The sequence below is a fragment of the Mytilus trossulus genome, chromosome 12 (genome assembly GCF_036588685.1).
Source record: "Mytilus trossulus isolate FHL-02 chromosome 12, PNRI_Mtr1.1.1.hap1, whole genome shotgun sequence".
In the NCBI taxonomy this organism is placed as follows: Eukaryota; Metazoa; Mollusca; class Bivalvia; order Mytilida; family Mytilidae; genus Mytilus; species Mytilus trossulus.
The window spans coordinates 44,137,839-44,152,442 of NC_086384.1; the positions used below are offsets into that span (position 1 = coordinate 44,137,839).

General features: G+C 31.5%; 1 protein-coding gene across 2 annotated transcripts in view; it reads left to right on the forward strand.

The window, feature by feature from the left end:
- Positions 1 to 693: 693 nt before the first annotated feature.
- The window catches only part of LOC134692168 (msx2-interacting protein-like), a 59,358-nt gene continuing 45,447 nt past the window's right edge, over positions 694 to 14,604 (forward strand). For both annotated transcript variants that reach the window (XM_063552615.1, XM_063552616.1), the window contains exons 1-2: positions 694 to 933; positions 14,216 to 14,464. In XM_063552615.1, the coding sequence (XP_063408685.1) occupies positions 851 to 933; positions 14,216 to 14,464 (332 nt within the window). In that variant the 5' untranslated portion in view covers positions 694 to 850. The remainder of the gene's footprint in view (positions 934 to 14,215; positions 14,465 to 14,604) is intronic.

The following is a 14,604-nucleotide window of genomic DNA, read 5'->3' on the forward strand; positions in this document are numbered from 1 at the left end:
GAGTTATCAATTTTTAATACCCGATTCTTTTTGACTGAGGTCTTTATTGCGTCTTTAATTAAAAATTTAACACTTCAGACGCTTATAAATGATATTTGTAGGCTACATTTCTCAACCTTAATAAACTAATATAAAACATGAAGCTTGAAATAGTGCGACTTGTCACGTCCACTTATAACAAAGTCGAATCACATCTTCTTGATCCTTCTATGTTGTTTATTTATATGTATGTATAAATGCATCAGTATGGAAACTTCATGTATACCAATATTATGGCTGCCTGGTTTTGACTGATAAATGATCAATATTCATATTTATTATATGTATTGTGTTTTTTGACACACTACCAAATTTCTTTTCCTTATCCGCTTATAAATACGTTTTCGTCTGTTGTTATCTGTATTCTATCTATACACACTTCATGTACACAGTTTTCTCAACAGTTCAATACACAAAGTAAAATGACTGGCTTGTTTCCAATATGGCTGATTTTCAAATATTAAAAGCACTTTTGATCCATTAGCTTTACTTGATCGCCGTTAGATTTATATTAATTACATTTTGTTGATAACCACTTACACGTACGTGTTAAAACATGCCACAAAATATTGATCCGATTAAATTTATACATTATGTGCCATTGTTTTGAGAAAGCCCCAAGCTGTGTTAATTATAAATCATGTGACTATTCTTTCGGTCGAAGGTCACGTGTTATCGTGACGTCAACGAGGCCATGAATTTTTTACTACACAGCTTTACAGAGAAGGAATATTGACTATGAACAGTATAATGCAATGTGATTTTGTGATGCTTTTGCATTTTATTTAACGTGATGTAGCAAATTCAAGAAATGGTTCGAGAAACCAGATATCTCTTAGTTGGGAATTTACCCGAAAATGTTACCGAAGAGGAGATATCGGAATATTTTAAAAGGTGAGTTTTGCCTTGGGTTCGAGCACGTTGACGAAATGAGGTCAACATTGTGGGCGCGATGAGACCAACGAATCCACGGATTATTATCAAACACGAGAATTTATTAGAAATTTTGTGTTTTATGTCGTAAATTCATAGTATATTGTGATTTATGGAGTATATTAGAAATAAATTCCGTTTTTGTTGTGGATTATTTTTTACCAATCAGTGTTCGTCCGAGCCACGTCTTCCTTCAATGAATGCGTGTAATTTTTATTTCACCTTTCTTTTGATATTGTGGAATATATATATACATATATTAGAATATACAATAATTTGCTTCTTGCAATTGGATTTTATTAGTTTATTTAGCTTAGAATTTTATTTTTAGAGTGTGTGTTGTGTTATGAATGTTGTATAATTGGATGTCCAGACGGGCAGATGGCATCATTAATTTATAATGAAATAATGCATTAATTTGTTAGTCATGAGTAATGGTACTCAGATAAGGTTTCTATGAAATATCTAGAATAAAAATCTCTGGTTTGTTTGAAATGGATAAATGTATATTATCTAATGATAATGATATTATTATGAAACAAATTCTGTTCACAGAGCCACATTGATTTAACATATAAGGGCGTTTACAGAGGATTTTAGTATTTAAATTATGAGGAAGTTGGGGGGGGGGGGGGGGTGATTATTTTACTTTTCTTTGTTGTTCGAGACGAGGAGTTTTACATTTGTCAGTGATTTTTACAGCTTGCTTTGCTAAATTGGTTTTGCTCATGGTTGAAGGCTGTATTTAGGTGACCTGTATTTTCTTCTTTTCACTCATTTGGTCTCTTTTGTATTGTTTTCTCATTGGCAATCACCATGACCATACCACATCTTCTATTTCCTGCTGAAAGTCTGATTTTACAAGTATATTAACATTATGTGACAACCCCAACAAATCAATGATCAGTGATATAGAAAAAGAGAACCCTGCCAACAAATAATTTATTTTTACTTTGATTTAATATAAATTACATAAAAATTTCCACAATATGGTTGGGCTCTACGAAATCCTACAGAAATTGATGTTTGAATCTAAAGTAAGTATTTCTATTTTGTCTACGAAGTGTTAATGATCGTTAAGTTATAAATGTTCCCTCAACATGGCATGTGATCAGGGTTCTCGCTAAGGATTTTTGAAGGCGAGTCCAAGGACTCATCATTTTTAGCCATGATGAGTTCAACAGAAAGAAGAAAATATTTTATTGAATTATAATGTTATATTTTAGTCTCCATTTTCTAAAAGAGCAATGAAATGACATAAATTCAGATCCCTTTTAACTTTTGCTATAAAATGCTGATATTTGTGTTTAACTGTGTTCAGTTTATACAAAATATTTCAATCTTGATGCATCTGTGGACTCACCAGTTTTGAAAATGGTGAGTCCAGACAGATTTTGATGAGTCCAGGACTCATGGACTCGCCTTAGTGAGAACCCTGATGTGATACATTTATATTAGCAGTATTGGATTTAGTAATTGTTGAAGGTCTATGCTGTATGGTAATTGTTGAAGGTCTATGCTGTATGGTGAATTATACAATGTAGTTAGTAACGTCCAATAAATAATGCTTTATCCACCTCATGGACAGGCAAACTTTAAAATTTGAAAATGAATGAAGAGAGACATGGAAAGTACAAGTCCTGGATGAGTGTTTTCATACATGTACATGTACCATAACTTGCCTGTATCTCTTTTCATTCATTATTCTTGTCAAAATCAAAACCACTGACACATTGAAGGTTCCTGGATAGGGGGAAGATTACCATGACTTCATATCATGATCATTTAAAGAAAAATTGCTTTTAGGCATGCATTCCAGTGATTTCACAAAGTCATAGTTCATGAAATTCAAAATCTGGTGCAATGAGATTCATTTATTGAAAACTCAGCACATTTATATAGTGAAAATTGAAGCATACATGTAGTTATAATGTTCATTTCAGAACTTAACATGCATGTCATGTTTGATACATATAAGTCAGGATTGCAGCTCATAGTTGATTCATTTGCATCTCTTGTTAAGGAATTAATGAAGTCATTTTGCAAAAAATATGTTGCTGCAATGTACAAAATTTTCACAGTCACCTTGTTTAAAGTATAATCACCTTCTTGGTAATATACATGTATTTGCTTGAATTAATGATATTGTTATTTAATACAACATCCAACTATACTTAAATAAATCTAAATTCCCATGAGCATCAAATTGCAAATTAAATCGGTGTCCTTTAACTTGGCTTTAATGTTTTGGAGTATTGCATTCAGGTGCAATGACTGCCTAACTGACATGTTTTTGTCATGGCTTTGTCAGTTGTTTTCAATTTATGAGTTTGACTATCACCATGATCACTGTGATATCATCTGCTACTCTTTTCAATGTTGAAAAAATGCTCTAAATTACATATACTTGTGCAAACTTCAGAAATTGGGCCTTCATTGTAGATGATGCAAATTTAAATTCAAATAATTTGATGTTGTTTTTTTTTAACGTTATTTTATGTTTTGATATATTTTATAAAGAATGTAAAAAAAAAACAGCTAGGAAGGCATAAACTTTTAAATAAATTGTTACCTTATGGATTTTATAACTAGTCAGTGTAAACATAAATTATGCAAATTTATTACCTAAAAATGTTTTTATTGCTACACTGAAGATAAAATGTTAAATTTTCCCATTGTTTTAGTCATATTTACTTTTTCATTCATTTGAAAGGTCAATCCTTATCTTGAACATGTTGAAAGCATTGACCTCACTTTTTACCAACTAAAATTGTACTTGATTGATCACCCCAGTTTGTTTGTGGTGTTTGTGTTGTGAACTATATATTATTTAGTTTATTTGGGTGTATAATAATGTAAACTCAACTTTCCTATTTTACTTTTTATGCATCATTTATATATAGGCCCAATATTTTGTGGTCTGTTCGTTCTTCGTCCTGTCCTGCTTCAGGTTAAATTTTTTGGTCAAGGTAGTTTTTGATGAAGTTGACTACTATGGATACTCTTGTTTTATTGTTTTTTCCTATACTTCGGTAAATCTTGATTGTTCATTAGCTAGCTTTTCCACCTTTTAGTGCATGTACACTGAATGTCTTTTGTTAACACCATATGTTGTTTCATATTGAACTCAAAATACTTTTTTGGGGTTTATTTGGTTGGAATACTGGAAACAACCCACATCCTCTTTTATTAATACTAAATTTTGAAGGATTCTGACATTACTGTCAGATTTTCTCTAATTTGCAAGTTCGGTGTGCTATTTAATACACCAATTAAACCAGCCTCAGGTGGTGTCTTGGAATACTGTCAGTTTTAATGTCTGACCTATAGATATCAACTGTCAAAGTGTAAGGCTACATAGTTACTAGTACATTGCATAATTTGGCTGGTCAGTGATTAAAGATCTCTGATAAAATTTAGAAAGATAATATTCATAATTTTATAAATTTTGTATGTTAATTATAAAGACCCAACATGAAAAATCTATAAACTGAAAGGTGTGACCAATCGAAAAGAAAAGAAAAAGGCACATTATGCATTCAGTCAACACAAAACTACTGTTCATGTACTTGTAATAAACTAGAGAATCAAGCCAGTGTCTTCTTATTCTTTTTAATGGTGTACATGTTCATTTTAAAACACCTGATTTGAACCCTGTGAATGACATATACATCTATCAATCTCTTAACGATACATGTACATGTAGTGTTCCCTGTTATCTGTTACATACATGTACCCCTTTGTGTGTTCTAGGAGACTTAAAGTTACAGGTCCTGATTTTAATGATCTGACGGTATTTTGTCAATTTAAGTTTCAATATAATTTAAATTTAAATTTCGTTTTATTTATGTTGTTGTTGGATTGCTGTCTCCTTGATGAACAACGTATACAAATTACATGTATACCCTCTCATTCTCCTTTTGTTCATGATGCCACTATACCGTGTCATTCTCAGTCTTCACGACACTTTTAAATCAACAGTCGCGGTCTTCAGCTCAATTTTTGAAATTTTTTAGTTAGATTCTGTTGGCCTGTAGATATGATTTTTTTCAGGCTCGATAGCAATTTTACTAGCCTGGGCTGCCAGTTAGCGTGAAGACTACATTCTCTTTTTGTTCATGATGTCACTATTCCGTGTCAACAATGATCCTTTTCAAGCTGTTACTTCTGTTAATTTTCCCATTTGATTTGTATTAAATACAAGCCCTCTGATCTGCATGTTGATTGTGATACAATACATGTATATTATCGACAGTATTTTTTTTTTTATCACAGAAAAGTAAGTTTGATTCGACATTTTCCCCTGATCAGAAAAAAAATATTTCCATATTAAATGAATTTTTATAAGCAGTTACACAGAAATAATAATCGAATACATTTTTCTATATCATTGAGTGCGAATAACATCTGTGTCATCAAACTGTTTTATAAATTTTCGGTAACAGCTTGTAGTTTTATTATTAAAAGTTCAATACAATATTTGGAAACAGCAATATGATTATGAAAATTGAATAGTTAGTCATGTTTTCATCATGAAAACTTGTATAACAATCCTTTTGATAACCCATTTCTAGGTTGTTTTTACATTTCAAACATGTTTAAACCGGGAGTGATGTCAGAATGACAAAATATTGTGTAAGGCCAGACTTTTTTTATTGTCTGTTTAACGAGATCCGCCGACTCCACATTGTCCGATTTGAGAATAAAAATAAAAGTAGTGCCTCCTACTTTTATTTTTATTTTTTCCGCCGACTGTAACGAAATCCTCAAAAAAAAAAAAGTACGAGTTCGGGTCTGCGATTATTAATTTATCTCTTGTCGCATGGTCAAACAAAACGGCGACTTCCGGGAAGGGACCGTTTTTTTACATTAAACTTTAAGTCCGATCACTAGAGAGAAGTTCGTGTTCACTCAAATTTGTTAAGTGTAATAGAGATGAGGCAATCGGGGTCATGTTGTCCAATGAGTTACCGGAAGATGTTGGCATCAGCCGCATTATAACCAACGAGGCAGATGTTGAACCTGACATGCCGGTCAACGTTTTGGAAGAGTTTGGGTTTATATTTTTCCTTTGAAGTAGTATCGTAGTATGCATATTAAAATATTATCAAAGATATCAATTAAAATCAATAATGCTTTTTGAATTTTGTGTATGGATGGGACCAAATCATTTGAAAAACCACTTTTTTTTATTCACGTACACCCCCTTTCACTTTCGCACCCTACAGAGGGGGGTACCCTTCTCCCTTCTCCCACCCCATTTCTCCTTTCTCCTACCCCGTTCTCCTTTCTCCCATTAGAATAAAACATCTCCTTTTGATATTTTTTCTTGAAATAGATCATTTTTTAAAAGGAGATATATTTTATTTTTTTCTCCTTTCTCCCAGCCTTCCTCTCCTTTCTCTCACCCTCTTTCTCCTTTCTCCTACCCCCTTTCTCCCTGTCTCCCTTACCCCTGTCCTCCCCGTCCTACAGTACACGTTTGCACCCTACACCGGAATAAAACTTAGGAAACTCAAGCTGGTAGCCCAGACCAAATTATTCCTAAATGATGTTTGTATTTTGAACTAAATTTTATCAAAATTTTAGTAGCCCAGCTCCCAATCTAGAGGTCTGTTTTCTTCCATTGTTCTTGTATTTTGATAAATTCTTAAAAAAAAAAAAAAAAAAAAAAGGGTCACTTAGATTGGTTTTATTTTTATTTTTAGTGTCGACTGGACCAATTTTGCACTTTTTTTTTTTTTTTCTTTCGTCCCCTCGACCCTATTTTTTTACAAATTTTCTCGTTAAACAGATAATAAAAAAAGTCTGGCCTTAAACTCATGGTCGCTATTAATGTACATTTTGTACAAACGATTTTATCATCTTTTTGCTTGTGATATTTGTTAATTATGTGAAGTACAAGGTTGTCCTTTTGCTTGTCTGATTTATAGGGGACTTCAAGTCATGGGTCTTGTTTTTTAAGCCATAAAATTTTCTCAACAAATTTAGGTGGTTTCACAATGCTGGCATAAATCATACAAGTGAAGTAAATACTTTTCTCTCTTTAAATTGTAACACCACTTCCCTATTCACAGTTATAGATATATGTTCATGTTCCCCCGATAAGTTCCCAGAAGTCTCCACTCAGTGTGGGCAGCATTTTCCCATATAATTCTACAAAAATAAATGTTTGTTGTATTCTACTCTAAAAGTTGTTTTTTGTGAATATTTTACTTATGTATATGTTGCAGTGAACATACATTTATTACACTCACCGCCATGAAATTTTCACCCACTATTTGTCGCATCTTTTATCATGTCAAATGAATCCCCAAAAATTGTATCAAATATTGTGTATCTATGAAGATAAAATTAGTTGTCTGAAATGTAAATTTTTAGATTTCATCAAGTTTAGTTTAAAAATTCCCAATTCAAGGCATGTTATTTTTTTTCTTCACTTTTAACGATGAAACCAAAGTAATATAAATGACCATAAAAATTGCTGCCTACGTTTGTAGTACATGTACAGTAAGAAAATATGGCATGGGAAAACTTAATGTTGCAAGCGTCACGCCACGCTTTATAAATTTCAGTCTAAACCTGACATTAAATTTATTTAAATGGTGTTATTTTAAAACTGAACGATTTTGTTTATCTTAATCATGGGCAATTCAGAACAGGAAGCTTTTGTTCAAAACTATACTGCGCTGCAATTGAAATGTTGGTTTATTGAAGTTTTTGGTAACCTAAAAAGACATTGGTCTCGCTTGACAAAACATGAAAGGCGATCAACAAAGGAGCGCATTGAATTGGATCTCCTTATAAAATCCTGTTGTGACTATAATTAATTGAACAGTTTTGTACATTAACATATATACCCAAAGTAATTGGATTGAATCAAAATAAGTTTTGTTGGGGAACAAAGAATTTTAAAATCTCAGTTCAAACATTGATAAAAATTACGAATAAATGGAGATGTAGCTATAGGGTCAATGTGAATGGGACAGAAACCATGATGACAAATTAAACCAAAAGATATCAAAAAATTTATCAAAAAAGTAAAAAAAAAAATCATTGGTTTTATGATTCAGGACATTGACAATAATAAATTTATGTTAATGTTGGTTTTTGAAACTACATAAATAGATCAAATTGTTCTTTCAAAATTTCCATTGGGGAAAAATGTCCATTCAGGATTTTTGGGTGATCAAATTTGAGTATTTGTCAAGTGGAGCAAGGCAAAAACCTTTTTTGAGGTAAATTTATCAAAATATTCTTTGTTGAGCTGAGGACAATCCATACTTTGCAAATTTTAGAGGGTGCCCATCATGCTCCCACCTGAATCCACCACTGTGGGAACTCTCATGGGGGAAATAAAATGATAAAATAGAGGTTAATATTGTTTAGGAACTTGAATTAATGATCTTGAAAAAAATAAAACCGCATGGCTGAAAAACAATGCAAAGTCTTTATTTTGACTTTGTCTCAATCAAAATTTTACATGTACATGTATTGAATAAAATTTTCACATCTGTTGTCTGTAAACCAAAAAATTATCAAAAATAAATATCATGTCATGTACATTTTAAAGAAAGACACTTGATGATCTTTTATTACTGTTCTTCATCTTGAAGTTGCTTGGAAATTTAAAGTGAACCTGAATAGAAAACTGCTCTGTTGCAAATTTTCTAATTAATTGTGTTTGTTGATATCAGTGTATGTTATACATATAAATAACTGATGAAGTTGTTCTATAATTTCTGTCATGTGTTGTCCAACATTCAGTGATTGATATCATGTTTGTTACATATTTTGTTTATCTACAGGAAACTTAGTTCCTGTATGATATAAAAGAGTTGTAAACTAAACTGCTTGTAATTGATTGAATTAAGATGTACACTATTTACATTTTCTCCTTCATTCTAACATATCTACTAGGAAGTCCCTTAAAAGGACTGTTTAACTTTAAAGTACTATGCCATTTAGCAATCTAGTACATTCATATAAATGTGTATAAATTACAGGATATTTGACCTTAAGAGAAAAATAAAGTTACATCATAGTTCAGCAGGTCACTTTAGCTTATGGCTATTTTGTTGGTTTTCACAGAAATTAATTGGAAGTTACATGTACATTTTGCTAAAGGGCAGTTTGTTATGACATGGTTTTAAGTACATGTATGTTAAATTGTTTTAAAGGTTGTTGTTAAAAGGTACTATTTGGCACAGTATAGAAGGTTTTCTGAGAATTGCGTATTACTTGTATAAGAAGTTGGCATACAGAAAAAAATTACTGATACATGTAAAAAAAAGTATCATTTACTTTCAATTTCTGATCCCCGCATTTATGTTAAGCTTACTTTACAAGTTTTGTGGTAAACATGTTTGTACATTGTATTATTAGTTTTGATATCTCTAGTCGAAACACTTGCAATTTAAAACTTTTTCACCCCCCCCCCTTTTTCCCTCTTTATTGCAAATAACACAAGTATTTTCTTCTGTATAAATGTTATACAATATACCAGAAGTGAAATTGGCAAGACTTTTATGTCGAATTTGAAAAATCTTTTTGGGCAAGTTTTAATAATCTTTTCCTGTAATCATGCTATTTTAAACATACAATACTAGTATCATAAATTATGAAACCTTTGGATTCATTCATGATTTACATATATGCATGTAGCATATGAAAAATTAACTATCTTAAGCCTTTTGTCACTGGGGTTTAAAATATGCATCATACAATTTACAAATTTCAAGAAGAAAATGTATGTCAAATATCAAATTTAAATTAATAATTTGAATCTGCCCAAAAGATATCAGTGTTTGACATTCCTTCTGCACAGGTTTAAATTGGCATACATTTATAGATTCCATGCAATACATGCAAACTTTGATGATGGCTTTGCTGTTCTCTTTCCTTAATCTCAACATGCCATTTCTACAAACCAGTTATGATCCTGAAATCTTTAAATATACTTACTTGAGTAACATTAAATTATTAAATTTGTTTAAATTCGAAATTAAATATTTCTGAAAAAAAAGTATTTTATTAGGGGTTTTGCCGTCAATTAAGAAATAACTATTGTAATTGACGTCAACAAAACAATTAAACCCCATATAGTTTTATAACCAATTAATGCAGATATATCACAATATTTCTGTCCCAAAGCTCCTAAATAGATTTAAATTATAAAACTACTAAGTTTTAAAGACATGGGGCAATACATTTTTTTTATCCAATAACGTGTCCATTGACGTCGAAGGTCGTCCAAAATCCACATGCTGTTGGCGGGCTTCAAAATCCACAGCTGGATACAAAACATACATCTCGTACACAATATAGAAAGGAAAACTAATCAAATATAATTTATTTCACTCTAAAATAAAATAAAAGTTGTGTATTCCTGTTTAATAATTCTACCAATCCAACGTCACCACCATTTTATTCAATGGACAATCATCATGGCGGCCATGTTTTAAGCTATAAATCTAGGTCGCCATATGTAACTAAAGTTTTCTACGAAAATTCAAACTAAATTTCTCAAATTATTCATGGATAATAATCCAGTATAGTACTTATTTCCATTTCTTTTGAGTATTTTAATTTCGAATCTTATTTTTGAGTGAATTTTCCATATATAATTGAACTGTTGGACAAATGTATTCTCCGTCAATTCAGTCATTTGATCGAGGCCCGGATATCTAGGCACGCAGAGCTTATTTCTTGCAAAACATCACCTGAGGATGAGTCATTTTGGACGAGTCTATCCATTTAGGTTACTTTTGCAGATGATTTTGCAGAATGTAATGTGTTAAATACTGTTATCGCCCACAACCTCCCCTTTTGAATAGACTCGTCCGCTATTTGGCGACCTTCCAAGTGATTTGCAGACGTGGATAAAATTGATTTAGAAACCGGAGAATTGTTCAGCCCTAAAGCTATTTACGTTCTTGGTGATAAACATGATCTGGGACATGATTTAATTGCTTTGGCAAAACGCCAATAACATTCTCAAACTAATGACAGCGGTCTATTGTGTTTGAATAACATTATACAGCGTGTCTTGTTTAATTTCTATGGCCGACTTAATAACATATTGTATGCATGTAAAAATCCTCATTATGTTCGGTGAATAGAACTTCGTAAAGTTTCTTTGGTGTTGTTTTGTGTACTTTGAAAAGGGATCAAAAAGAAGTAAAGATTTCCCCAAGGACTCCCTGACCTCCAAAAGATTAGACATAAATTTGTGCATAATGAATTTTACTGAAGAAAACCCAACTTCAAATAGGGTTATAAAAAAATGACGAATTACATCAGATCTCAGAAACGACATTTTTCATTAAAATATTTACATTATCCTAAAAATTATTACTGTGTCATAAAATATACATTGTCCTTAAATTATGACATGGTCATAAAATTTTAAACAATGTTGAGAAAATTTAGAAAGATGTCATTAATTATTTTACATTGTGTAATAGATTTGACATTTGAATGGTCACATAAATGAATACACAATTATAGATCTATGTATATTATATTAATGATTTAAAAAAAAAAAACTCACTTAATAAAAAAAGACTAGATTCAACAGTGATGTTGGAAATTTAATTTAAGTATTGTAAGTGTATTGTATATTAGTGTAATGGTTTGTTGGGTTGCGTCTCAATCATACACAACTAATATCTCTAATTTGAATTCAGATAAGTCGGCAAGAAAACTTTAATTTCTGGATGAGAAAGACCAGACACATTTTTAACCACAGATAACATGCCAACTGTTTTTCCTTGTACATTTGCACAAAGGTATTTCTGGGAAGAAAAACAATAGCGGTAATAACTGTGACCCTAGCGACCCCATTTATTTTTGTATTAGAGGTGATGTTTGGAAAACTGCCAACAAGTATTTCCTGAAGCAATAATAAATCATCCTTGTTTTTATCTGAGTCTACATAAATGTTACAGGATAATAATAACACAGAAATGCTTCATAATTATGTACAGAGAAAATATTAACTGGGAAAAAAGGGGGAGGTGTTTCTCAATCATGTAGATGTTACAGGAATATACTAACACAGAAATGCTCATTAAATTAATTTGTACAATGAAAATATTGTTGAAAAAAAGGGTGGGGGTGATTTTATCTCAATGTTCGGTTTAGTTGGTGGAAAGGAGTTAGAGGTTGTTGTTTATTTAAGAAATTTGAAAGTTTGGAATTAAATTCACAATTTTTCAAGAAAAGGGTCATTTTAGAGCTTGACATATACAGTAATTGTATTTTATTAGTATTTGAAAATTGTGAAAGACTTTGTGAGCTCTTAACTCCAGAATTTTTTTTTTATGTGTTGCTATCTCATTTTACCCATATATCTGTTGGTATCAAAGCTTGCAATTGCCAGTAATTTTAAAAGTACATGAAAGTTTGATGGTTAATAGATAGAATACATTAATAACTTTTTTTTTTAACCATGCATATACATTGTGTACCTAAATGTGTCTTAATCTTGAACTCTGGTGGACAACTGTCTCATCAAGAAAAAATAATTTTATAAGTTCAGCTGTAAGTTGAAAAAAAATTATAACATGACGAAATTATATCTTTTATGATGAAATAATAATAGAAAAAAAAAATGAAAATAACCCTTGAACATACTGTAATACAGATGAAAGCCTGTCACACCTCTAAGTCAAATACTTGTTTCTTAAATGAAATAAAGTTTAGATCAATAGTACATGAATAAAATATGATTTATAATGTAAAGGTTTGGTTTGTGATTGTGTTTTATATTGGTGAATAAACCACATTGCCAAATTCAGCCTGTTCACTGTTACTACATCAAATATTTGTGGCAGAAAAAATAAAACCTATTTATCAGTTTACCAAAGGTTTTCTATCTGTGGTTTACAAACAGGATATATTGTGATGTCATATCTGTACTTTAGATTGTATCTTAGACCAGACTGTTCCATCCTGTAACCAAATTTATCATTTAGGTGTACACATGTTTTTATCCTATTTGTGAACAAGAATTTTATTGTTGTCATAACAGGGCAGGATTGATGAACCTTCATTTAATTTATTTGAAATCTTCCTGAATGAGGTACTCAAAATCTTGTAAATTGGAATGTGTGTGTTTTAAGTTGCGGATTTAACATGTTTAATGAAAAATAGAAAAATGTTTTTGAGTTTTAAACGGTAAAAATTGAATTACTGCTCGTGTCAAGTGAATGATATCACAGAAAAAATAAGTGTTATTATTGAAAGAACCTGAAGAAGAAATATACATAAAATTCATAACACAATTCATACATGTATTTGATAAAACTTCAGGATCAGTTCAGGCGTGGATCCAGAGGGGGGGGGGGGTCAGGGGGTTGGGCCCCCCCTTTTTTTGGACGATCAATTCATTTGAATGGGAACATGTAATTGGAACCCTTAGACCCTTTGTCCTGGGTTAGTAGTAACCCCCCCTTTTTTAAAATGGCTGGATCCATCCCTGCAGTTGAAGGCTATGTGAGGGATTTTATTGCTGTTCTTCATCTCAAAATCACAATGATGCCTTAACATGAGACATAGTCTACCTCTAGCACTGGTATACGTTAATTTCTTTGCTTGATAAAGATTTTAATAACTTCCCATATAATTAACCTTCTTAAAGACTGGGAAAAAAGTGGTTGGAAGGTCTATATGTTTAGGCCTAAATCAATTCTTTTAAGGCCTAAATTAATATATTGTTTGTTTCCCCGATCCCGACCATGACAAGCCAGGTGTGGGTAGGTAGGTAGGGAAATAATTTTATTTTTTCCTAAAAGCTGGAACAATGCCGGTTGATCTGGTAAGCATGAAAATTGGAAATTAATAAAATAATATTTTTGACTAAGTTTGGACAATAAAATTCTATGAGTAGGACCGCTTTTGCAGGGTCGGTCAGGATTGAGGAAACAAACAATATTTTATTTTAGGCCTAATGAGGCAAATGGCTAGACATTTCTGTTACATAGTCAAAATATAACTAGTACTATATACATACTGTACAATTGGCATTATTTCATGAACTTTAAAAAAAATATGTTTCCTGGATTTTTATTATTGTGGAATATATATAAAAAAAAATACATGAATGTATATTTTTGTTGTACTTCTTCTTGTGTTTGCCTGTTTGTATTGTGTACATGTATTTTTGTTTACAAAGAATTTGAAATGTCATTCATAAATAATTCACATACAATTTTGTAATCATCTTTTTTCTTCTTTGCAGATTCAGTAAAATACAAAGTGTGAAAATTCATGGAAAAAAGGAAAGTGAAGATTTTGTTTGTGCCACAGTTGCTTTTGCGGACATAAAGTCTGCGTCAAAGGCTAACAATGCGGATAATTCTTTATGTGGAAAAGTTTTAACGACAGCGTATAGTGAAGGATCTGCTACAGGAAGTGTTGTTAAGAGGACATTGGACGATGCTCGTCCCAGTTTTAGTGCTATTAGGCCCAGTACCTTTCCAAGGAAGGGGTAAGTCTCAAAATAGATTTTATGCTTCCGCGATTGTGGCAGGGGCATTAAGTTTCACCCTTGTCCATATGTCTTAAAGTTTTTTTCTTCAAATCCATGAAATTGGAAGATACTCAAATCCCAGAAATTAAAAATAGAAC